Source organism: Scophthalmus maximus, chromosome 7 (genome assembly GCF_022379125.1).
Source record: "Scophthalmus maximus strain ysfricsl-2021 chromosome 7, ASM2237912v1, whole genome shotgun sequence".
NCBI lineage: Eukaryota > Metazoa > Chordata > Actinopteri > Pleuronectiformes > Scophthalmidae > Scophthalmus > Scophthalmus maximus.
Window position 1 is genome coordinate 14,002,501 of NC_061521.1, and position 26,212 is coordinate 14,028,712.

Genomic DNA, 26,212 nt, shown 5'->3' on the forward strand with positions numbered 1-26,212 from the left:
CAGCTGTCACTTTTGCAGCTAGAGCAGAACGCAGCCACTAGCCTGCTAACCGAGACAGCATCTCACTTGTACTTGAGTCTTTGCATTGGGTTCCGGTACAGTTAAAGCTTTCACTGGCATTGCCCCTGATACATCTCTGAGTTTCCCTGACCTCTGTCCACTTGTAGAACTTTCAGATACGCGGATTAGCTGCTCCTGGCTTTCTCCTGGTCGAGGCTAAAGGGCAAAGGTGATTGTTCATTTACGGAAGCTACTGCAAAGCTTTGACACAGTTTACCTTTCACAATTAACTGTTCCCCCTCTGCAGATGTATTTAAGTTTAAAATGAAGATCCACATGTTCATGCAGGCTTTTGACTCTCCTTAGGTGCTTTGTATTCACCTTTTACCCTTTTATTTTGTGTCATTCTATCATTTTGCATTTTAATTTTTGCACTTCTCTGTGGATCACATTGTTGGTGTTTGTTACATGCTGTTATGTATGACTTCTCTGAACAAGATTTTCAGGTTAAGCTGTCTTTCTTCCAGTTGCTCTCTTCTAGAGTTCATGAAACTCAACTGTTAACATGGCAGTCAACCAAGAAACAGGTTGAGAAGCTTTCCTGTTATTTTTATGCATCAACTCTGTAATTGACTCTTTGATCAACCCCCTTGAAACTGGTTGTCAGTGTGTGATTCACATTCACAGACAGCAACCTGTATTTCATGTTAATGTCACATGATGAAAAAAAAACCTTCATTACCTGTGTCAGGCTTTATTTGAATAGCTGCAATGGGTTTGGCTGAGAGGGTTTTGCCCTCTGCAGTGATCACATGACCCAGAAAAGTGACTTTGTCAGAGACAAACTGCAATTTAGATAGCTTTATGGCTATTGGCAGCTTGGTGTTTAAGCAGAGCAGCTGTGTCTCAAACACTGGCATCTCATGTGGGAGAACAGATCATTAATCATCCAGATACAGCAAAAGACTGCTCCCTGTCAGCAGGACATGTGATCCCCAAACTTTTCCTTTAATGCTGCAATAAAGATGATGGGTGATTAGTTTGGGATATTTGGTGCTCGTACATGGACTGCAGCATTCACCGCTCGCAGGTCCTGAACAAACCTCCACTCCTCTGGTTGGCCAGCATCTTGATCTGTTCTACAGGGAACATTGGTGTTTGAACAGGAATCTTTTCCTCATTCATTTTTTTCTCATGGTATTTTTTTCTCACTCCAGCTTTAAGGAGAGATTTCGAAAAAACATGTATTTCCTCACATTTTCTGCTTGGTCACAGAAATCCAGCATCTGCTCAGTCTAGGTCAGAGGGTTGTAGAATAAATAGAATCGAGAAAATTCCATTTTACATGACACTTGACTGGTTGAGTCCCTAATGGAAATATTTGCTTTTCTTCCCAGATTCCGGGAGACAGTGTCTCAGGAATCTGGAGGGATTCATCGTCTTGCTGTCTTAGCATGCTCGCTGCTGAGACAGGGGGCTTGAACCCTGCTGAAGGACGATCCCCTACTCATTTTGTCCCCCTGTCACCTTTCATTCAAGAGCCGTTTCACTGGAGTCATTTCAAAAGACTTCCCGAACTCGAGCACCTGCTTCCCCAGCAGTCAGACAAGTGGTCTCCAGCAGTTCAAGGGCAGGTTTATCGTAAACTTGGAATAGAGTGATGTCAGGAAGTTGAGTCAGGGCTAACAGAGGCAGCAGGGTAAACAGAAAAGAGACCACATGAGGTACTGGGCAATTCAGTTCAATTTTATCTGTATTGTGCCAACACACAACATGCATTATTTTTAATGCACTTCATGTAGTAAGGTCTTGACAGAACAAAAGGGGGGCAAAACAAGACCAACAGCTCCTACACTGAGCAAGCACTGGGCAACAGTGGAGAGAAAAAAAAACTTCCTTCTAACGGGAAGAAACCTCTAACGGAGGCAGTGCGAAAAAATGCAAATGTGTGCAGATGTTGGTCAGGACTTTGTCCAGAACTTTTCCTGCCAGCCCCCTTTTAAAGTTTCCGGGGAATGTCAAAGTGAGCCCACGTGAGTATACAGCTAGAAAATCTCTAGAGACTTCACAACTCTAGCTGCCAAAGGGACAGGGATGACTGACTAATGCCCAAATAGAGGATATTGCAATAATCCAGTCACAGTGAGATTAAGGCATTTAAAACACTCTGCAGGTCGTTGAAAGGGACAAAGAGTTTAAGTTTTGCAACATTTCGCAGCTGAAAGTAACAACCTTGTACGACATGAAGACTGTAAACAGAAACACTGCGTCATGTCCTGCCTCCTGCATTCTTGAACCAGATGCCACAGAATGTCTCCAGATATTTTCCTGTTGGTGTAAACGCATCCGACTCAGACAGTGTCCTGCCGGGTTCATCACATGTGAATGGCAAACTCAATATTTGCGGGACATTTTCCGGAGTTTGCCGTTCACGTCATGTCTGAAAAACGGCTATAGGCTGAGAGACAGAAGTGCTCAGTGCATGGTGGGAGGGATGAAGAGGATGTAACGGACGAGGAACCGGAGGTACAGGCAAAAACTGGACAAAGCGAAGTTTAAACAGGCTTTTGTTTGAAAAAGGATGTATTGAGGATGTCAAGGCGTGCAGGAGTTGCAGCAGGATGGAACCGTGTAGGCACACCCAGCCATACAGCCACACACAAAGACAAACAGAAGATCAAATACAAACTGACCTCACATAACGATGGTTGGTAACACTGAACAACAACATAGAACATGGATTTCCATTTTAACATGTATATGATATCAGCAGTAAGCCCTTCTAAATGTAGTCTAGTCTTCATATATTATATTATATATTATATTTTTTTCTCTCACACATACACACACGCACGCACTTCGACAACTAGCAAAGTGAAAACATCTCAAAACTCTCAGTGCAATAAAATGTAAAAAAGCCAACAAGAGCGTTATCAAGTCACATTTTCGACGCCGTATAGGTTTCATCGATGGCTCGTAATACAGCATGTTGAAGGTGTCATATGCATCATTGCACAGAAAACACGATGTGGCCTGTACTGCTCTTTGTCAGTGTTGAACAATCCGTGATGCCAAGCACCTTATTATTCATCACCCCCCATCATTTGTGTCATTTGTATCAAATGTGTCATTTTATTAATGTCTGAGACACTGTGACTTTCTTTAATTCTTTCCATTTCAGGTAAATATAGTGAATGTCACACATGTGATGCAGGATGTAAGACCTGCTTTGGCCCTCAAGCACAGGATTGCTCTTCATGTTTCAAAGGTACAAATATTTACTGTCACCGGTCCGGACAAGGAGTTTAATCATTATCCCTGCTCTTATTGTGATGTGTGTGTGTGTTTGTATATGTGTGTGTGTGTGTCTGTCTGTGTCGCAGGATATTTCCTGGACCAGGACAGTTCTTGTGTAGTGCAGTGTCCATCTGGCTCCTACGCAAACTCTGCGACTCAGCTGTGTGAGGACTGCACACCAAACTGTGAGGCCTGCGTGGGCACCAGTGATAACTGCATCGGCTGTGCCAAAGGCAGCAATAAACAATTTCTCCACCAGGGGCGATGCTGGTTGAATTGCCCAGAGTAAGAAGTTTGCTTACATAAGCAGTACAACTAGGAAAAAGCTTCGTAATGGCAGTACATATTTATTTTCTCGCTTCATTTATATATTATTTGATTTTTTTTTTTTCAGAGGTTTCTTTGAGACAGCGGAGGGTTCATGTGAAGCCTGTGACAGCTCTTGTCTGACATGCGATGGAATCAAGTCCCAGTGTCTGTCTTGTGACGATGGCTACTACTTAGGCAGTGGTATGTGCAGACTCAACTGTTCACTGCAAACATATCCAGCAGACGATGGTATTTGCAGACGCTGTCCTCCCCACTGTGACGTTTGCTCGGATGACAGGACCTGTTTCAGTGAGTTATCAGCTTTGTTGGTACTGAGAGGGAAAACTATTCCTAACTGATGAATGGATTGGAGTACAATATGGCATCAAATCCACCGTATCATTTCAGAATGCAGTTTCCTCTACTTGATGCTGAATGGCGTGTGTAAAGCCAGTTGTCCCGTGGGTTATTACGAGGACATGGAGGAGGGCCGCTGTGGTCAGTGCCACCCTACCTGTGGCAGCTGTTCAGGGCCCTTGGCAGACGACTGTGAGACCTGCTCGCCATTCAGCCCTAAACTCTACAAGGGTGCCTGCTCCAAGGAGTGCCTCGCTGGCACATATTATGAAACTGAAGCTATGGAATGTCAAGGTTTGCCTCTGCAGTATTCACAACACAAAAAATGACAGGTATCCACAGGTGTTGATTCAACTTCATGAACTTTTTTGAGGATTCAGTTTCAGTGTCCTGCAGCCATGATGAGACTTCCCCTTCAGGGAGGCCGGGTACATGTATATATCGCAGGACTGCTGTATTAGACTTAAGCGGGGAGATTGTGGTGTAAATGTTGATATGATAAGCCGGTACACTGCAACTCATTCTGTGCTTTCCCAGATTTCAAATTCAACATTTAGAAATATGGGATAAATGATCTTATTTTTGTCATTTACTTGTTTCTATCTTTGAACTATCAGAGGCCTTCTACAAATTTATTACAAGATTTCTTGTCAGCTAAATGTCATTTTCTCCTCAAATTCAGTTCAGTTCATTTCAGCTTTCCTTCTTAGAAGTGTAGAGTAGAGAAATTAGCAAAGAAAAATCATTATGTAAAGAATTTAATGTATGAGTATGAAGTAAGCGACTGACCTTGATGGTAAAAATATAAACTGTAAAGAGACTAATAAATGCAACTGGAGATTGATCCTGTCTGAAGTGTAAAAAAGGAATTACTAGTAAGTTTTTTTTAATCTCAATTATGAATTTAGCAATAACTAACATTGTGCTTTAGCTTGTGTTGGAACAATACTGTTTCTAAGGACAACTGGAACTTGCAGTGGACATTTCTGATAAACAAAACATTTACAACAGCTCCTAGAACAACAGTGTCACTACCACGTTTTAGACCTTCGGGCTACTCCAGCTTAGTGATAATGAAGCAGACTATTTATTTCACATGCAAATTATTTTCTTTTTAAAACATGGTGGTGAACACACTTGTTATCTAAATGAAGTGGTGTGAGATTCAAATGACACAGTGTGACGTTTTTTGCACAGAGTGTCATCAGACTTGCATGAGCTGTTCCGGCCCAGACGCAAACCAGTGCACCCAGTGCGAGAAAGGACTGGTGTTGGATCCAAACACATTGTTGTGTGGCGTGACGGGTGACACAGACTGCCCACCAGGGACCTACCTACACGATGACCAGTTCACCTGCATGGGCTGCCATGGGCACTGCTACTCCTGTGAAGGGCCAGGCGATGATGAATGCCTGACATGCGTCGTCCCCAAATACCTTCACAGTAAGCATTTGTTTTGTGTGACATTTGTAAAAAATTGAATGATTGAAACACTGATTTTTTTGTTTTATTTTTAACCTTGATAATAATACTAATGAAATTTTAGCTTTCCCCCCCCCCTTTCCTTGTTTTAAGTTTTTTTTTCAATTCTGTTCTCTTTGTTGTCATTAAGGGATATTGATTGTAGATTGATTGAGGGAAAACTTAACTCAAACTTTTAGGCTGCAACACAACACAATTTGAAAAAAGATGAAAGTCTGAATACTGTGTGAATAATTCATTGTAGAATTTTCTCTACTAGTGTTTGCAGTTGAGCAGTGCAGTTCACCTTGAAAACCGGTTGCGTAATAATGGCTTTCCTGAGAATAGTGCTTTGTATCTGTGTGCCGTTCCAGACAGGACCTGTGTGAGGGAGTGTCCCCCTGGCACATACAACACAAGGCAGGATGCTGACGGGAAGGAGCTAGGTTTTTGTTTGTCTTGTGATCACGTTTGTTTCACTTGCACTGGAGAATCTGCACGAAGTTGCCTTACATGTTCTCCAGGATATCTGAGGCTTCTTCAACTCTGTGTCACTCATTGTCCAACGGGGTAAACATGATATCCATCTGTTGAATTCCTCCTCACCATATTCACTGACCTAAAAGATAAAGACTATGAGTGGCATCTCTGCTTCTCAGTTATCCTCACTTTCACTGACTTATAGATCAGCATTTCTGTTTGCCGAAATGCGCCGACATGAAAACTCTTGTTTTACAGAGTAAACAATGCAGAAAAGATGTGCTTTTAATGTTTACAATTTACATTTAAAAATAGTTTATTCTCTTTATTAAAGTTCTATGTGTTGTATCTTTTTTTTCTTTTTCTTTTTTTCCTATAATATGGCAAATTGTTGTTATTTCTGCAAAATAGGTTGTTCGTTGTTAGTAATGCATATTATTTAATGTTAACTGATAATTACAAGTTTTAATTTTGATCTTACTATAGATTGAAGCTTATATTGTAAGTCTGAAATTATGGAAAAATCTCTGTACACATGTTAATACTGATCATTTCATGCATATCTTCAGATATTACAAAGAGGGTTCCCACTGTCAGAAATGTGACCAGTCCTGTGAGCTGTGCACAGGACCAGGGCCGGAGTCCTGCAGGGCCTGTGCACCTCCTCTTCTGGCGCTGGAAGGCACCAAGCTGTGTGTTGAGCGCTGTCCACACCGCTTCTATAAACGAAATGACATATGCAAACAGTGTCACACCAGCTGTCAGACCTGCACAGGTACAGATGACGGAACTACTAACTTTGTTTGACCCCGAGAGTCCCATTGAGATTTCAAGTATCCTCTTTCAAAGGAGACCAGGTCATGACAGGCACGAGCACAAATAAAAACACAAGGTTGCACATAGAAAACTCACCAGGAGACAAAATTAAAATTCAAGCACATTAATTCCAGCTCTGTAATAACTGATTACACAATCGTCTAATACTGTTATCACTGGGAAGCTGAACATCTGCCTTAAGTCCTCCTAAAGTCTTCATCTTGCAAGTGTGTCAACGCTGGTTATTAGCTTTTCTCTTTGCGCAAGTTATCACATTGTGTGTATGAATGTGTGTTTGCAGATGCCTCACCTCAGAGCTGCCTGACGTGCGACTGGGGCAGCACTCTAAAGGACAACATCTGCTATCCACGTTGTGAGGAGGGGCGGTACCTTTCAGATGAGGTGCAGTCTGAGCTACGAGTCATGTACCCCGCCGGCTATTCTTATTATTAGAACTGTAATGTTTAAAGGCCAAAAAATAAGCGCTTCCCTCGCAAATCGGTTACATTTTTTTCAAAAAAATTGCACTCACCTATGCATAATATATGTTACCGTTCAACGTCTACTTGTGTGGAAAGTTAGAACAGTTTTGTTCATTTTACTTCCCATTTTTTCTTTGTATGATTTGAAGTTTGTTTGAAGGGAAGAGGTCCTGACATCACTCTATTCCAAGTTTAAGGATACACCTGCCCAAACAACTGTCTAATGCAAATATGTCTAATCTGATCCAACCACATGTAGCATCTGTTCCAAAACAAGCAACGCAATGAGCAGACAAATATTCAACGCAACTCGGAGCAGAAGATATCAAGAAAAACATCCGTGAAAATAAATTGTGTCTCTCTTTGCCAAACAGTCCACATTGAAAACTTGTCCACAACTGAAACGTCTGTCTTCTATTTGCACAGCAACAATAATTCAGTGAAATTGTTCCACTGCAGGAAACCTGTGAGCCATGTGACAGCTCATGTAGGCACTGTACTGGCCCCGGACCTGACCAGTGTCTGACTTGTCACCGGGATTCTGCTCTTCATGCTGTGGAGAGCCGCTGTGCCCACTGCTGTCAGGCTGGAGGGAATGACACCAACTGCTGTGTTTGTGACAGGCGCTCAGGTAGAGATCTGCCCTTCATAAGAAACACACGATTCTTTTGGATGCAACAATCTGCAAAGGCTCGTCTTTTTTTTTTGGTTTGTTCTAGCTCTCTGTGTGGAAGCCCCCAGACCCCAGTCAGGAGACGACCAGGAATCGGACCTGGATATGTCCTCCAGAGCTCTGAATCAAACCTCGGCTGCCTTGCCCATTTCTCTGTTGCTGGCGCTGGGGTTGGCTCTGGCTGTTTTTGCCTTGGTCAAAGCTCATGCCCGCAAAAGGTGTTGCTGGGGCCAAAGCTATGAAAGACTGAGTGGCAGTGCCAGTATCAATATGCCCCATGGTGTTCCTGAGCCGGACAGCGGCGATGAGGTGGATGTGGTGTACACCAGTAGAGGTGGATCGATCTATCGACGCTACAGCTTCATCCATGAGCAGGACACTGATGCAGACCAGGATGTAGATGAGAGCACTTATCTCAACCAGTCTTAAATATGTCCAAACTAGAACTTGCAGTACGTGAGGAATGTGGCAGGTGAATTCAGTTTAGTTAAGTTTAGTTCAGAAGATGTGGAGGTATGTTTCTTCTTGAGTTCTGGTGTTTATTTCATTCAACAAAGTGCCTGTATCTTTATAATGCACATTCTTAGTTGAGGCTGGAAAAAAAAGTTAATAAATATTTGTGTATGCCGGATGTATGTGTGGTACCAGGCACAGAGAATACCTGCTTTTAAAGGGCAGAGTTGTGACCAACTTTTACTTCCCCAATCCAGATCCTCCAGGACGCCGGCCAGAAGTGGGAGGGGCACCCTGCTCAACAGGCCGAAAAGGTTATGCATACTAAATGGGCCCGGCCTTGTACAGGGTGGGTGTTGCTGCACAGAGCAGAGGTTAAAAACAATTTTCATCCAAAACTCACAATATAGCACTCTCACTACAGGTGATCCTTAAATGCCAAAATCAACAGTTAAACAACATATCCTCAGGAAAAGGAGGGTAACAAACAGTGGCTGGTCTTTTCCTTTTGAGAAAACAAATAAAACAAATTAGTTGCCAGTCTAACCATTAATTATATTGTTAATGTTTAAAAAAATTTAACAAACAAACTATAGGCCTACTTTCCAGGGATTAGGTATTTGTATTGAGCCAGGCAAACTTTTAGCGTGTCATGATCACTGGCTGCTTATCGCATGATTGGGTCAAGTGACCACACACATACACACAGACTCCCACATATGTAAGTGACTTTTTCTGTTTTTACTCGATATTAAAGAGGTATTTGTGAACATTGTGAAGCAATTGTGAAAGTGAAATCATGAAATGAATCCATCCTCATGCCATCATTACACCTGTAGAAGTAGCTGAGTCACTGAATTCCTTGAAACACCCTGATTAGACACACCTACCACTCATCACACTGTTTGCCTTATTGCACAAAGCACAGACGCTGCTCATCATTTGATCTGTCTGTCACCTGCACTGAGGCACCTCTGGGAAGGAAATGGTTTCTGCAAAGATGACACGACACCTGTTGAGGAACCTCTGTTTCATCCTCATGGGTATGTTTATTTCATTTGCCCTTTGGCAAGCTGGTTCTGATAGGCGGTCATTGTCTGAACCTGCGATACCGCAACAGTTCTTTACTGACCTGCCCGGCTGTTCAGCTATCATCAGTGGACGCATAGAGGCCAAGATGAGTGAAGTAGAGGGGCTTCTGGCATCTAGGAAGAAAAAGGACCTTTTATCTGCAGAGTTCTACCTCAATGTGACAAAGGACTGTCCAGCTTTCATTAAAATGAGAAGTTTCATCACAGTGCCTCTCAGTCAAGAGGAGAGTGATTTTCCCATTGCCTACTCCATGGTGATCCATGAGAAGATTGAGATGTTTGAGCGACTTCTGCGAGCAGTTTACACACCTCAGAACATCTACTGTGTGCATGCAGACCAAAAATCCTCCGAGGAATTTAAGAAGGCTGTGGGGGCAATTATTTCTTGTTTCCCCAATGTGTTTATGGCTACTAAATTAGAACAGGTGGTTTATGCCACATGGTCCCGTGTGCAGGCGGATTTGAACTGCATGAAAGATCTGGTGAACTCGGACGTCAAGTGGAAGTACCTGCTCAACACCTGTGGGACTGACTTCCCAATTAAAACCAATGGGGAGATGGTTCAGGTACTCAAGACCCTAAATGGTAGAAACAGTATGGAGACTGAGGCCACCAATGCATACAAGAAAGACCGTTGGGCCTATCATCACAATGTCAGCGACACCATCGTCAGGACAGGGGTGAAGAAAAGTCCGCCACCGATTCGCAGCCCAATGTTCTCCGGGAATGCCTACGTTGTGGTCTCGAGAGCCTTTGTAGAACACGTCATGCAGGACGGAGAGGTTCAGAAATTTCTGGAGTGGGAGAAGGACACATACAGCCCTGACGAGCATTTGTGGGCCACTCTGGAGAGGATGCCCTCTGTTCCCGGATCAATGCCTGCCAACAGCAAGTATGACGTGTCAGACATGCAGTCCCATGCTCGTGCGGTGAGATGGAGCTATTTAGCCGGTGATGTCACAGGCGGTGCCCCGTATCCTCATTGCACTGGTGTTTACAGACGAGCAGTTTGTGTGTACGGCGCTGGTGATCTCCAGTGGCTCCTGAATCAAAAACACCTTCTCGCAAATAAGTTTGATCCTGAGGTTGATGATGCTGCCATTAGATGTTTGGAGACAATATTGCGTTTCAGGGCTTTAGGCTATGACCCACTGTTAACAGACCAGTTTTCTGCAATTTTGTAGTAATCATGATCAATTGAAATGTATAATGTTGAGGCATTACCTAACACGTATGTTTATTGTAGAAGTCCGATTTCTTTCAGAATCTTATTTTTCTACAGGATTTAAAAAAAAATAGTTTTATAGGTATTATAATTGGATGTTGTTATCATTGTCAATATGTGGATTGTGATTCCAAGGAAATCTGTACTTGTGGTGCCATCTAGTGGATTTTAAGTGGATGGCTCTACAAATCAATAAACTAGATTGTTTGTTATTTTCCATATCTTGTAACAGGGTCTGCATTGGTATTGTTTTGGTGCTGCCACATAATTATCTTTAACGCTGCCAAATTATCTTTGTATTAAACAAAAAAACTAAACAATGAAGGTCAAGGGCTCGGTTCTTAAAATAAAGTTGTTTTTTATTTTTGGTTCTTTGAAGCTTGTTTTAAATAAATCTAGAACTGTTGTGAGCAACAAGTCCTTTAACCCAAATCTGAAGAAATGCACCGTATTGACAGCTGGACCATGACCAACACATTTTCAGAACACATTCACTGGTAATGTTTAACAAGTGGAAATGACAGAAACATTGTGGAGCACAACTCAGGACATGACACCTATACAAAAAAAAAAGCAGGAACAGACACAAAACAATACTCTTGATTTATTATTTGCCACATTGCATGCTGGGAGGATTCCCAACACACCTGCAATTGTATGATTAGGAACGCTGATCATGGTCTCAACTCCATACTTTGCTTTCATTTCTTGCATTGTTATGACTTATCCAGGATTAACAAATCAATTTTAAAACTGTGCCCAAATAACTAAATTAGCTGGACGTGAAGTAACAGAATTATTTTAACTACCAAAGCTATGAAAGACTGAGTGGCAGTGCCAGTATCAATATGCCCCATGGTGTGCCTGAGCCGGACAGCGGCGATGAGGTGGATGTGGTGTACACCAGTAGAGGTGGATCGATCTATCGACGCTACAGCTTCATCCATGAGCAGGACACTGATGCAGACCAGGATGTAGATGAGAGCACTTATCTCAACCAGTCTTAAATATGTCCAAACTAGAACTTGCAGTACGTGAGGAATGTGGCAGGTGAATTCAGTTTAGTTAAGTTTAGTTCAGAAGATGTGGAGGTATGTTTCTTCTTGAGTTCTGGTGTTTATTTCATTCAACAAAGTGCCTGTATCTTTATAATGCACATTCTTAGTTGAGGCTGGAAAAAAAAAGTTAATAAATATTTGTGTATGCCGGATGTATGTGTGGTACCAGGCACAGAGAATACCTGCTGCAGAAGTGGGAGGGGCACCCTGCTTAACAGGCCGAAAAGGTTATGCATACAAAATGGGCCCGGCCTTGTACAGGGTGGGTGTTGCTGCACAGAGCAGAGGTTAAAAACAATTTCCATCCAAAACTCACAATATAGCACTCTCACTGCAGGTGATCCTTAAATGCCAAAATCAACAGTTAAACAACATATCCTCAGGAAAAGGAGGGTAACAAACAGTGGCTGGTATTTTCCTTTTGAGAAAACAAATAAAACAAATTAGTTGCCAGTCTAACCATTAATTATATTGTTAATGTTTAAAAAATTTAACAAACAAACTATAGGCCTACTTTCCAGGGATACACTCACTCCCCTAGCACAGTGACACAGCCGGAGGAAGGATTCCAGTCCAGTGCCACGTCAGTCACGAAACTGAAACATACAAATACATTTTGTGATAAACAACCCATTGCAGTCACTGTTCCACCGCTACCAGGTGCGCTCTGCGACAGACGAAGGGTATTTGTATTGAGCCAGGCAAACTTTTAGCGTGTCATGATCACTGGCTGCTTATCGCATGATTGGGTCAAGTGACCACACACATACACACAGACTCCCACATATGTAAGTGACTTTTTCTGTTTTTACTCGATATTAAAGAGTTATTTGTGAACATTGTGAAGCAATTGTGAAAGTGAAATCATGAAATGAATCCATCCTCATGCCATCATTACACCTGTAGAAGTAGCTGAGTCACTGAATTCCTTGAAACACCCTGATTAGACACACCTACCACTCATCACACTGTTTGCCTTATTGCACAAAGCACAGACGCTGCTCATCATTTGATCTGTCTGTCACTTGCACTGAGGCACCTCTGGGAAGGAAATGGTTTCTGCAAAGATGACACGACACCTGTTGAGGAACCTCTGTTTCATCCTCATGGGTATGTTTATTTCATTTGCCCTTTGGCAAGCTGGTTCTGATAGGCGGTCATTGTCTGAACCTGCGATACCGCAACAGTTCTTTACTGACCTGCCCGGCTGTTCAGCTATCATCAGTGGACGCATAGAGGCCAAGATGAGTGAAGTAGAGGGGCTTCTGGCATCTAGGAAGAAAAAGGACCTTTTATCTGCAGAGTTCTACCTCAATGTGACAAAGGACTGTCCAGCTTTCATTGAAATGAGAAGTTTCATCACAGTGCCTCTCAGTCAAGAGGAGAGTGATTTTCCCATTGCCTACTCCATGGTGATCCATGAGAAGATTGAGATGTTTGAGCGACTTCTGCGAGCAGTTTACACACCTCAGAACATCTACTGTGTGCATGCAGACCAAAAATCCTCCGAGGAATTTAAGAAGGCTGTGGGGGCAATTATTTCTTGTTTCCCCAATGTGTTTATGGCTACTAAATTAGAACAGGTGGTTTATGCCACATGGTCCCGTGTGCAGGCGGATTTGAACTGCATGAAAGATCTGGTGAACTCGGACGTCAAGTGGAAGTACCTGCTCAACACCTGTGGGACTGACTTCCCAATTAAAACCAATGGGGAGATGGTTCAGGTACTCAAGACCCTAAATGGTAGAAACAGTATGGAGACTGAGGCCACCAATGGGTACAAGAAAGACCGTTGGGCCTATCATCACAATGTCAGCGACACCATCGTCAGGACAGGGGTGAAGAAAAGTCCGCCACCGATTCGCAGCCCAATGTTCTCCGGGAATGCCTATGTTGTGGTCTCGAGAGCCTTTGTAGAACACGTCATGCAGGACGGAGAGGTTCAGAAATTTCTGGAGTGGGAGAAGGACACATACAGCCCTGACGAGCATTTGTGGGCCACTCTGGAGAGGATGCCCTCTGTTCCCGGATCAATGCCTGCCAACAGCAAGTATGACGTGTCAGACATGCAGTCCCATGCTCGTGCGGTGAGATGGAGCTCTTTAGCCGGTGATGTCACAGGCGGTGCCCCGTATCCTCATTGCACTGGTGTTTACAGACGAGCAGTTTGTGTGTACGGCGCTGGTGATCTCCAGTGGCTCCTGAATCAAAAACACCTTCTCGCAAATAAGTTTGATCCTGAGGTTGATGATGCTGCCATTAGATGTTTGGAGACAATATTGCGTTTCAAGGCTTTAGGCTATGACCCACTGTTAACAGACCAGTTTTCTGCAATTTTGTAGTAATCATGATCAATTGAAATGTATAATGTTGAGGCATTACCTAACACGTATGTTTATTGTAGAAGTCCGATTTCTTTCAGAATCTTATTTTTCTACAGGATTTAAAAAAAATAGTTTTATAGGTATTATAATTGGATGTTGTTATCATTGTCAATATGTGGATTGTGATTCCAAGGAAATCTGTACTTGTGGTGCCATCTAGTGGATTTTAAGTGGATGGCTCTACAAATCAATACAACTAGATTGTTTGTTATTTTCCATATCTTGTAACAGGGTCTGCATTGGTATTGTTTTGGTGCTGCCACATAATTATCTTTAACGCTGCCAAATTATCTTTGTATTAAACAAAAAAACTAAACAATGAAGGTCAAGGGCTCGGTTCTTAAAATAAAGTTGTTTTTTATTTTTGGTTCTTTGAAGCTTGTTTTAAATAAATCTAGAACTGTTGTGAGCAACAAGTCCTTTAACCCAAATCTGAAGAAATGCACCGTATTGACAGCTGGACCATGACCAACACATTTTCAGAACACATTCACTGGTAATGTTTAACAAGTGGAAATGACAGAAACATTGTGGAGCACAACTCAGGACATGACACCTATACAAAAAAAAAAAGCAGGAACAGACATAAAACAATACTCTTGATTTATTATTTGCCACATTGCATGCTGGGAGGATTCCCAACACACCTGCAATTGCATGATTAGGAACGCTGATCATGGTCTCAACTCCATACTTTGCTTTCATTTCATTGCATTGTTATGACTTATCCAGGATTAACAAATCAATTCTAAAACTGTGCCCAAATAACTAAATTAGCTGGACGTGAAGTAACAGAATTATTTTAGCCGGTTAGCTGGAAAGAATAAAGCCACATTTGAAGAACATGGCCCATAACTTGACATGGAGGAAAAAAGGTTAAGAACTACATCCTAACCTCAGTCTGTTGCTGTCACAAACATTCAAGTGATGGGCAAAAAATAAGACTTAATTTTCCCCAAGCAGGATTTTATCAGAGAACGTCAGCAGCGAACAGTGAAAAAAGGTGCCATCAAAACTTATGAAATGCCACTCAGTGGGTCAAAGACCTAAAATGCAGTTTAAAATCAGAGCAATCATAAAAATATATTAATTTCTCTCCTTTGTCACCTTTTGAATATAAATATATATTTAAACGTAATAAAGCAGAGCATGCATCAACCATTTGTAACAGAGTGCCTTAAATAAAGTCTAGATACAACAGTACATAGAGAACAATAATACGCTAAGTTTGATGTGATATACCGGCAGTAAATAAAAAGGATTAAAAACCTCTCAGACAGCATGTGGAAAAAAATGCTGAAGATCAAGCTGCTTGACACAGATGTACAGCAAAAAGTATGACAATGTAACAGGCAGCAAGGTTTCAAAAAGGCACTTTCCTGATAGTAACATTTTACATCTTCAGTCACGTTTCCAGAGGAAGAAAACATAAACATTCTTCTTCACTCTCCTCCTCCACATCCACCAGTGTGAGCAGGGTCACTCTGGAACGGCAGCAGCTGCTATCTCCACTTTGCCATGCATGTCCTGGTCGATCCTGCGGAGATATTCAACAGTCATCAGATGTCTGTGTCACCGGGACGCCACCACATCTAACAGAGTTAACTGATAATAGAAACGACAGGCGATCACACTTTTCATATAATCACATCCTGAAATGTGATCATTGCCTTCAAACCATCACAAAAAGGAGACGTTTGTGAGAGAGAAAATTTCTCTAAATGCAATAAATGATTTTAACTCTGTTTATATTTTTTCCACCCATAACAACTTCAGTCACATAATATCCATGCACTTTTTTTACTGATAAGACAATGTGGCTTTTACAAACCACCAATATCTGTTGTATCACGATGTTCTTACTTCCTTTGAAACTTTGTAAGATAAATACACTATATACTTCAACCTAAACTTCAGTATGTACTGTAGAAAGACCAAGCTCAATGTATGTAGCATGCACACACCAAAACAGAGGTAAAATTAAAAATAACTAGTATTATTAATTTAGAAGAACAATCTAATGCAATCATTATCTTGTATTAAATTTAAGCTTTTTTGCTTAAAAATCAAATTTTTCAGAAAGACAGCTCCACGAGGTTTCAATGCATTTGTCTTGCAAGAAGTAAAACTAGTTGGCACCGTTTCACACACACAATACCTCATATTTTCTAAAAGGCCATGGGCCCTCTAAAGATCGCATGATCATTATTCTCTTAATGTTCTAACATCCCCCGACACACCTGCAAATCAATAACCTCAGCAACTGAACTTGCGTGCGTGAGCCGACAGAGATTTGTGGCGATTACTAAACAGCAGCAAGGCGGTGGGTTTGCAGTGAGTCATGCAAAGGAGCTGTGAGGGTGAACAAGCTGGGTGTTCAGTGAGGACGAGTTACTGAGGTGAACCATGTGAGGACACGGTTACAGTGCAACAACACACCACAGTGAAGGAGACAAGCCACTTCTTGTGCTTCCACCCCAGTCGACATGAGCAAACTTACCCAACATCAAAAACCATCAAATTCTAAACCTGGTTTTCAAAAAGACATAAGCAAGTAAGTGCTACTTTCACAACAGGAAGCAGCCATTCAGTACAGTGACATCATGATATGGATTAATAACTGTCTATGAGTCAGCAGAACAGCGAAGTGCAACAGTATCTGGCAGAAACAACAAAAAAGTTGGCTTTAAGCGTAACTTCAGCAAACGTTGTTATGGTTAAATAATAACCAAGCCCCCTTTTGTTGCCCTACAAACAATAGGACATTGGATTTATATGTTAAACACCCATGTACTAATATCACTTCACTACATGTCACTAACTTTGTTCTCTCTCTTTCTCTAACTACTAAACTATTATTAATATTATAATTATTACCCAATTCTTTATAATCCTCATTATACCTTTATTTGTAAAGTACCCTGTGATAGTATATGTTGTGATTTGGCACAAATCAAAATTGAGTTTAATTGAATTTTAGCCACAATGTATGGTGAGGTGTACTGCTGTGCTTCTAAAAGCCAATGGGAAAATTCATTGTTAGTTTTGTGAAATGCAAAAAATAAAAATAAAATAAAATTATATATATATAAATGCTGAGACTGATCCTGGGTGAAAGTGCATATACCTTTTACGGCTTTTCCTATTTTTTTCGTCGTCAAACCTTAAGAGGGGGCAGGGAAATGGAGTTAAGGAAAAGAGAAATACACAACCAACAGCAACCAAACATCCAAAAGAGCAAAATCATGTTGTTGCTGTTTTTCGTTTTTTATTAACATATTTGTGCCGAGGTCTTTTTTGCAAATGCTATGAAAACACAACATCAGCCTCGGGTTAAGCCACATCAAGGAAAAACACAGAATAAGATAATAAATCATTGTTTATTCTCAGCATGAGCTCAGTAGTTGTGCATATCAGCAGAAGGTAACGTGCAAAGAAGAAGATATCTATTTTATCAGAGCAGAGTGCATACCTGCTACCAAGGCTATAGTATGCTCTAAATGTATTTTTTTTAGATGTAAGTGTAACAATAACATTTGAAAGGCACTGGGCCGACAACATCCATGCTGTAGGAAGATCCTTAATCCTGACTGAGAATGTTTGGCCCTTGAGCGAAGATGAAATTGTGAAAAATGTAAAATATAAAACATTGACACATTGTCTACACAGGCCACAGGACAAGCAGAGTGTTGCTGTCGCAACATGTACAGGCCTTCAAACTCTGCAGGATCAGTCCGAGATGTACGTGTGCAAAACGTTTATGGCAGTTTGTGCCACATACACAGGCACGCCTACTAAACTACTACTATACTCTGCATTGCAACAGATTGACTTTGAGGAATCATTTAACAATGTTTGTACCAAGTTTGGTGAAAAAATGAAATCCATAGAAGGGAAGGTAAAACTCTATGTAGGCAGAGATGGAAAGCAGCCTATACTTAGGTGGCCATGGTTCTTTTATTTACTAATTCATACGAGCAGCCACGTATACTTCCACTGCACAATGGTTTGTGGTTTAAAAACCTATAATCACTAGGTATACATATCATTTTACCAGTGACACAGACCCCTCCAGTCGGGAACCACCCTGATTTTTCAAAACAGCATATTGCTTTTTTCATATTTTTTCATTTCACCCACACAATTCTAACTGACATACAACATATATACATGTTAATTGCCATATACCTTGAATCTTGTCTAAAAACAAAGCTTGTAAAGTGCTGATGTAGTCAAGTAAAACATACTCACTGTTTGATACAATCTGGTATGGACACATACTCCATTGGAACCAGCCCTCCAAGGTCGGTCAAGCTGTACACATATTGGATTTTCTGACTAAATTTGGAGCTGAGAAGACAAGCAGAAACTATGTAAGAATCTCAGGTTTGATCATAACATTTTCTGCAACTAAGAAACCAACTACAGAGTTGAAAATTACTGTGGACGTAGCTGCACGGTTACACAAGAAAATCCTGACTGTTATTCTAATGACCTGAAACATAAGGTACCTTATAAAAGGTTTTGTGAGTGCCAGCAGGGTGCGAATAAACCACGAAGGATGGACAATTATCAAAGACTTCAAGTTCTTCCTTAACCTGTACAGAGAGAGTGAATTGAGCTGTTAAAAATCAAAAGTGCAAATAATACGGTGCAGTTTCTACTTATTTCCAGTGCTGTGACCACTAAGACTCACCTCCTATCAATCTGCTGATAACACTTTCTGAGCCAGCCAACAGTTGGCATCTTTTTCCGAGAGGTCGCCCCGTTCAAATACACTATCATATAGTTCTCGGCGACCAGAAGCTCCAGTGTGCCGATGACATACCTGCATCGAGAAAGTCCCATTAGCGACGGCTCTAAAATGTTCATTCACGAGGCTAAAAGATTTCAAATCAACACTCACTTGAATAAATTGTCCATGATGTATCTGTAATTTGGTTGATTGCTCTCAGGCATAAAGCACACAGCAAATACAATTATGGCATTCAGACCGTCTCCATAGTAACCTGCAGTGAAAAATCAAATATTAAAAATTGATGAGCCAGTACCAAAATACAATTTTCATTGACAAATCTGTTATTTAGAAAAAAAACTTTTGCTTCATATTTTGAATGAACAGATTTAACTATTCATATCAAACAATATATATTAAACAAAATAATACTACTTATTTACAATACAGTAATACATTTGGTATTTTAGTTAAGTTAGTTTAGTACTTTATTGTCCCCATAGAGGATATTTGGCTTGCAGCAGGGCAATAAAAAACAAACCAAAAAACATTGCAAATACATTACAGCAATAACAGAACAATAAGATCAATTTGTGTGAGATAGTGCCAATATCACAGTGTACTGCCACTGACCTCCATGGCTGATAACCCTCTTGTAAGGTTCAATGGCCTTCATGTCCACCCTGTGTTCCTGGTCTCCGAAACGAAACACCCTCCAGCGTCGACCCTCCTCCCTCTCCTCCGAGGCCGAGTACTCCTGAACCGACTCCATGCCTTTCTGTAGCAGCTCTGTGGTTTTTGGCTTCGGGAGATCGTCTGAAGGAGAAGAGGTATTTCAAACCCAGAGCTTTGATAGTGTAGCTGCTCGATCAGAGAGTTGCCTGGTTTTAACAAATTAGATCTGTTTTGATCGAATGACTGATGCTTTTGTTTGGGATCAATTATGAATAGTTTTACCTTTCAATCACATGCATTCCAATCAACGGACAGTGACATTACATTTATTGTTTTTGCATTTATATTTTGGAACTGGATGGATTACGATCACAACTCAACATCCATGTGTCTCCTTCTCTTAAGGTCAGCAGTTTCCTGGGGGAAAATCTAAAATTTCATGGGAGCAATGATAAAATTGAAAGAAATATATCAGTCAAATGCTTCCATTCACTGCAATGCACCAGTGCTGGGATGCCTGAGGAATTCTGTCCACTTTTTTGATGGATGTAAAGCTGCATGATGCGCACAATGTCTACTCCTGCACATTATGCAGTCATTAAGTTTTCAAATGATCATGTGTGTAAAGCATGCAACAGGCAGAATTGGCAATTAGGGAACCAGAAAACACACCAGCACATTTAAACGTCACTCTTTCAGTGAGTGGCACATTTCATAAATAGATCGAATCAAACTAATTGATCAGCGTTCTTTTCTTCAGAGCACTGTGTGAGCCAAATAATGTGGAATCTAAGATGACAAAGCCCCCCGGTAAAGCCAAAATATCAAAAGGCACAATATCAAGTGTCATGAAAAAATAGTCCATCCTCCATACTGATCACTTTGTGCTAGAATAACCGGTAAGATGTTTATTCATAATGAAAACATCTACAAATAAAATAATATGATGCAAGATTCCAGTGGTAAAATGATAAATGTAATGTGTCTCCAATTAAAGGCTAAATTAATTAGGACCACATTATTATTATTATTACAATTTTACTATACAGTATTCATTTATTGTGCAATTTCTTTGTGTAATACCTTGTAAAATGTGACAATGATTGACTAACAGCGCACAACAGCAAATGTCTAAAATTGGCTCCTATCTGATAACTGCACCCTTATAGTGCTCACTAAAAAACACTTCCTAACCCAGGCGTTGATATTGATAATTTTTTCGAATGCAGGAGAATTTCAAGGGAAGGTAAAATAACATGCAAAAAAAAAACACTGAGTGAAAATGAAAAGGTACGACACATTAAGCACCCAATGATTTGTTCGAACGACTGAAGACAAAAAAATAATATGGACAATAGGAGTTGATTGAGTCATGGCTGTCAGAAAAAAAACAGGTACTGTCCAAGAGACCTTACCACAATGATAAGAGAGAAACCTGTTGCTGGCCTGCAGCCTGTATCAAGGCAGAGAATGGAAACAATTCTTCCAAGTGAAAAAGAGAAAGGCAGCGGTGTGGAAACACAAAAACAACAAAGCAAATTTTAACTACTTTACACTCCAGGCATATGCCAACGATAGCCATTGACTAAACTCAAGAAAGATATATCTTTTCAAAAGCACTTTTTTAAGGGATCTTTACAGTCCCCACACCCATCGTGCCAATCTACAGTTAACTGTAATTTGGAACAAACTAGAACCAACAAAGTTACTCTGCTCTAAAAGTACTAAAACTGTTATTTATCATTTTCAGCACATCACACCAACAAGTCTTTACCTTCCCATTCAAACTCGTTGCTGTTGTCTGAGGGTGTGTCGATGTCATCAAGGTCGAGCTCTGTACTTTCATCCAACTCATCGGAGAGAAGAGAACCCTCACTGCGGTCGAATGTCAGGCTGATGTTCGGAGCTGCAAGCTTTTTCTTTGGCTTTTTCCCATGGTCCATTACATAGTCTAGGGAAGATAGCAACACATTAATGGTTACACTGTTTGCTATACCGGTTCTGATTTATTTTAAGGCCTCTTATAATACAATAGACTCATGAACTGAAGAGATCTTTTTCCCAGCAAATATCTAACTTAAGAGACTGGGGACAAAATCCAGATTACGAATCTGAGATACACAAATCAAGTATTTTCTTCCAGTGCTGGTTTTTACAACATAATTCCCTCTGTGTTACTTTCTCTTCACAGCAGCTAAGAAAAATGTTGGAATATACTCGTTTGATCTGGCCAACTCAGACTGCTGAGGTCTAATATTAGTTCCGGCTGAACTTTTGAATGCATTTTGGCACAAACAAGACTTAACTGAAATCTACAGGAATTGATTACAGCAACCAGCAACTCTCACAATGTACAGATGCTGGCATAGGGAACTTAAGATAGACTCAACAATTTCTAAATATGTCCTGTCAGTGAAGTAATGCACCATATACTATTCTGTTTTCATCACCAAGGTCTGTCTCCTCAGACGTTCCTGCAAAAAGTTCATCTTCAAGCTCCTCCTCCTCTGGTAGGGGCCTAATGATAAAACAGAGATCAGGTCATCACTGGGTCTAAGGTTCTTGTGACTTTTAAAACACAAACATGTGATACAAAGTGGTGAAACATGACCCACAAATAGTTTACAACATTATGAGTATTTGACACAATACCGTGGAAAATCCTCATCCTGCCACTCTTCCTTAAGTTCAACTCCTTCCATTCTTAATCGGGCTTCAGTTGTGGCGACTGACTCTTGGCGCTCAAGACTGGGAAAGAAAACACACAAAAGGTTGTGTTTGTGATGAATGATCTCTTGTTACTAAAAGGCTCTCTCTAACTCCAAATACATTAAAATCAAGAGCAGGGCGAGCAAAGATTATCTGTGACAAGCACAATCCAAACACATACAGTAGGCTATCTGTCAACACTCGCTTGTGACTTGTTCAATCCTAAAAGGATTATGGGGGAAACAATGAAGTCCTATTAATCTACTGAGAGTCAGATGCAATTTTTGTTCTTGGGTTAAAACCTCTGGGACAAAAACCTATAAAAGTTCAATGAAGTTGAACAGTGATGGAAAATTAAAAGATAATGGACACATTTGATTAAAGTAGCACAAAAGCACACGATAAGAGTGGGGGTCTTTATGCTATAAAAATCATAAGTTATGTTACGGAAATGCTATTCAATACCTTTTTGAATAGAAAGGATTATTTAGATTTATTGAGTTGATGGAGAATCATATCCTTAAAAGTATATTTTAGGCTCAACTGATGTCAAAGAATCATAATTCCTTTCTTAATTTTTTCAATTCAAGCTAATTTTGCTACATTTGAGCACATTTTTTATTTTTTAAAGTTATTTTATCTTCACAACCAGACAAGTTGTCTAGATCTGCCTGAAGTTTGGTAGAAAAATGGCTTGGGCTAAATTGTAATCTTCCAATACCTACTACACGCAGCTAAAACCTACTAAAAGGTAGTGACTGCTTTTTATTTTGATGTGATAAACCCTGCCTGTTACTCACAACCTGAGCATTACATTAAGTCAGGGAAAATCCTTGTTATGTCGATATACCAAGCAGTATGTGGTTCTTAACTCTAAACAAGTCCAAAAACGTGACACAGGTATTCTTGCCTTTTCCCAACAAACCACATTCTTTAATACAAGAAGAAAACAACCATGACACATTGTGTCACTCACTATTTAGAAGGTGGGTGATCGATCCCAGCTCCTCCACTACGTATGCTGAAGGGCAGGACACTAAACCCGAAATTAGTGCTCTATGAATGCATGTGTGAATATGTAGTACTGGGTGGCGGTACATGTAGTGCAAAGTACTTTGACTGGTTGTTAAGACTTGAAAAGCTCTATATAAATGTGGTTCTTTTACAGCATTGGTTGAGCGTCTCCTCGAGAGTTAATGCTTGTTGCCGGCCACATAATCAGATCACTGGCGTCTTGAAACGCTCACAAGCTTGTGTTAAGTGCTTAGTTATTAACCATAAGGCTACTTACGAATGCTGATGGTGGTATCTTTATCTCTGCTGTACAGAGCTCCATTTGATGCATTAAGCACATACACGACAGTATTTGTGCTGCCAGACACAAATACCTTCTGGGCATTTGGTACTCAACATTTCATAACGCATCAGTTTAGCTGTGTGCTTATGTATAGTACTAATCGCCACATTGTATGTCAAACCCCACTAAGTGAGGTATGAGTTCCATGGGAATGTGGTTTCCTGAAAACAGAGCCTTGCATTCAAAGTACTTAACGGTGAGCTGAATTAAGAAGCAGACCAATGATTTGAGATCATTGATTTTGACTATGCTCACATTTCCTACTAGAGGTTTCCATCAAGACAGTTCACATATTATGAACATGTTATGCTATTTCTTAATAAAAAACATCTAGACGATGGTAAATCTGTGAAAAAGATTGAGATGAGGTCACCCAAAGGTTTAATGAGAAGTTTTTTTTTTTTTTTTTTACATATTTGCAATAGGATTCTCAGGTTCATCTACAACTTTGCTTTGCTGTCCACCCCCACAAACTCCTCTCATGTCTTCATATCTTCATGATGGAATAGGAGGGGAGCATTATTTAATGGTATTTAATAATCCTATACATGCGTTTAGTTTAATAACGCTGCTGTTCAAACTCTTTGGACGTGCTATTGCTATAAGAAAGTTCTGAGTTCCCGTGACAGACACGGTGCACAAATATTCACATATCTCACAAGACTAAAAAAAATAAGAATAAACAGTATGAACAGTATAAAATAAATATGTTATTGATTGTTGGCAGGAGATGCTGAAGATGGATAGTGTCCTTGGTTGGACTTAATAACATGACACAGGTATTTGCTCATCCCCTCTATAATGTTCCAAGAAATCAATGTCATGCCAGCCTCAGTCTAGCTTGCTATTTCACGTTGTTCTTCAAATTGTGAATTGCCTAAATGTTTGGATATCCCGTCTCCTTTTGGAATCAACAAAAGCACCAACACTGGTATAGGCTACAGCACCGCAGTCTCTCGGGCCTGGTTCACCAACACACGCGGTCACGTGGGTCAGGTGCTGGAGAGTCCGGGCGGGCTAGCGGCAGATGAACCCGGACACGGGCTCGTATTGTGAAGTCGCCAACACCCAGGGGCCAAACATTTCAGTGTACACAGAAACATACCTTCCGACGGGCCCGGCCGGGGAGCGCGGCCGCGGCAGGCTCACCGGGCTGGAGCTCCTCGCCCCGGGCTGTCTGTGCTCACTGTCCGGACTCGTCCTTCCCTGTGGCGCAGCCCTCGCCTCGGCCGGACGCTCTTCGAGCGCCTCGTCGCCGTTTTCGGCCGGAGAAGCGGTGCTGTTCTGGGATTCCTCCCCGTCATATTCACCACCTGACGCGCCCGAAGTCGGGGGGCCGGGTGTCAGCGTGCTGCCCGGCTCGTCGCGGGTCCTCCCGGGTGTGACACGACCCGGGTCGCTGTTGTTCAAATCCATATCGCTTGCAGCCTTGAGCGCGGCGTCACTCTCGATCGCGGCCGATGCCATGGCTTCTGTCGCTGGACCGGACCAGAGCGAAGGAGTCCCGCGAATGCGACGGGGATGACGCGGCGGCTCGCCTCGAATCAGCCGGACAGACGAATCCGACTTACACGACTTCGGAAGAAGTTCGAGGCTCGCGAGCTAGCTCTTGCCCGCTGCGACTAGTGGCGACAGCTAGCTACGCCATCGAACAGCATTGTCTCGCTAACCGAGGAGCGCCGGGTGTCGCACAGGCTGCACAGGTAGTCAACAGGCGTCACGGTGGGAACTCGGGAGTCCAGAGAAAAGTGCGCTAGCTTTGCACAAGCAGGCGGTGCGCAGTGATCCAACTTGGCTCCCTTCCGCCCTCCGGGGCAGAGCTCTTGCGAGCGTAACGTGCGTTAGTCACGCTAGCGTGCGGGCGACGAGTTAGCTAATTTAGCGGCGGCAAACGACTAGCCGACGTTGTCACGCCATAAAATAAAGTCGAGACAGTTGCCACGTGCGACACAACTGCGCCACATACAGGTCCAAAGGCGGGAGCTGCTGCTTTAGCGGACCGGCTCTTCTGGTAACATCAGCAGAGTAACAGCAGAAGACCGTTGTTTGCTAACGACGCTAGCTGCCTAGCTAACGACGCTAGCTGCCTCCGCGTCACGTCTCCAGCTAGCGGTGAGCCAGGCGTCTGCGAAGTTGCCAGGTTGGTCTCTTTCGGGTTCGTATGTAAACTTACCACCTCCATCTTTTTTCTTTTTTTTTTAAAGTAAAACGCGCACAACAGCGTTCACATTTATTGTTTCAATGCCGTGCACCAAAATTACACAACCAACACGAACAACACGAGGAACTGATGCACCGTCATACACGCCGGACTGTCGACAACCACAGAACGAGAGCGGTGTCTTTCTCCTTTCACATGTGGAACATAACTTTTCACTTTTAACAAATGTTACGAACTCATTGTTAAGCTATCACGCACTTTTTGCCCCTCATATTTTCAGTGTCTCACCAGTTGAAACAGTCAAAACAAAGTTGATACATTGGAAAAAGTGTGTCACAGGCTTTGATGTTGGTTAACAGAAAACATACGAGTCTAAGGTTTCTGACTATTTTGTGGAACATTAGCAAACCTGGCACCCCCGCCCGTCTTGGTCCTTCACTGCCCGCATCTGACTTCTTTTTAATTCCACATAATAATTAGGAATATCTT

The 26,212-nt window shown here is 41.6% G+C and overlaps 4 protein-coding genes across 9 annotated transcripts in view; 3 read left to right on the forward strand and 1 right to left on the reverse strand.

Annotated features, from left to right (window-relative positions):
* Positions 1 to 13,008, forward strand: part of LOC118314730 (proprotein convertase subtilisin/kexin type 5) — a 20,832-nt gene extending 7,824 nt beyond the window's left edge. Inside the window, exons 7-17 of one of the 2 annotated variants that reach the window (XM_047333009.1) lie at positions 3,182 to 3,268; positions 3,384 to 3,582; positions 3,692 to 3,915; positions 4,015 to 4,257; positions 5,161 to 5,406; positions 5,799 to 5,994; positions 6,474 to 6,679; positions 7,022 to 7,122; positions 7,662 to 7,833; positions 7,922 to 8,155; positions 11,503 to 13,008. In XM_047333009.1, the coding sequence (XP_047188965.1) occupies positions 3,182 to 3,268; positions 3,384 to 3,582; positions 3,692 to 3,915; positions 4,015 to 4,257; positions 5,161 to 5,406; positions 5,799 to 5,994; positions 6,474 to 6,679; positions 7,022 to 7,122; positions 7,662 to 7,833; positions 7,922 to 8,155; positions 11,503 to 11,651 (2,057 nt within the window). In that variant the 3' untranslated portion in view covers positions 11,652 to 13,008. Of the gene's footprint in view, positions 1 to 3,181; positions 3,269 to 3,383; positions 3,583 to 3,691; positions 3,916 to 4,014; positions 4,258 to 5,160; positions 5,407 to 5,798; positions 5,995 to 6,473; positions 6,680 to 7,021; positions 7,123 to 7,661; positions 7,834 to 7,921; positions 8,507 to 11,502 lie in introns of those variants that run through there. The other variant, XM_035641330.2, reaches the window with a different exon arrangement.
* Positions 9,273 to 11,012, forward strand: LOC124850102 (beta-1,3-galactosyl-O-glycosyl-glycoprotein beta-1,6-N-acetylglucosaminyltransferase 3-like). The gene has a single exon (XM_047333014.1). The coding sequence runs from the start codon at positions 9,314 to 9,316 to the stop codon at positions 10,601 to 10,603; it is 1,290 nt and encodes a 429-aa protein (XP_047188970.1). The 5' UTR covers positions 9,273 to 9,313; the 3' UTR covers positions 10,604 to 11,012.
* Positions 12,755 to 14,453, forward strand: LOC118314733 (beta-1,3-galactosyl-O-glycosyl-glycoprotein beta-1,6-N-acetylglucosaminyltransferase 3). The gene has a single exon (XM_035641336.2). The coding sequence runs from the start codon at positions 12,755 to 12,757 to the stop codon at positions 14,042 to 14,044; it is 1,290 nt and encodes a 429-aa protein (XP_035497229.2). The 3' UTR covers positions 14,045 to 14,453.
* A 219-nt stretch (positions 14,454 to 14,672) lies between these two features.
* bnip2 (BCL2 interacting protein 2) lies at positions 14,673 to 25,840 on the reverse strand. Of its 5 annotated transcripts, XM_047333012.1 has the most exons (12): positions 24,668 to 25,840; positions 22,149 to 22,244; positions 21,923 to 22,014; positions 21,271 to 21,447; positions 19,455 to 19,637; positions 18,993 to 19,095; positions 18,783 to 18,914; positions 18,598 to 18,684; positions 18,338 to 18,436; positions 17,214 to 17,249; positions 16,587 to 16,615; positions 14,673 to 15,623 (listed from the first exon to the last, which is right to left on the reverse strand). In XM_047333012.1, exons 1-11 carry the CDS (start codon positions 25,027 to 25,029, stop codon positions 16,603 to 16,605), a joined length of 1,380 nt encoding a protein of 459 aa, XP_047188968.1. In that variant the 5' UTR covers positions 25,030 to 25,840; the 3' UTR covers positions 14,673 to 15,623; positions 16,587 to 16,602. The 5 variants fall into 5 exon arrangements, with proteins under 5 accessions (XP_047188968.1, XP_047188966.1, XP_035497228.2 ...); XM_047333010.1 differs by lacking the exon at positions 16,587 to 16,615 and having other exon boundaries at positions 24,668 to 25,839; XM_035641335.2 differs by lacking the exon at positions 16,587 to 16,615 and having other exon boundaries at positions 21,947 to 22,014; positions 24,668 to 25,832.
* Between the last annotated feature and the right edge of the window lie 372 nt (positions 25,841 to 26,212).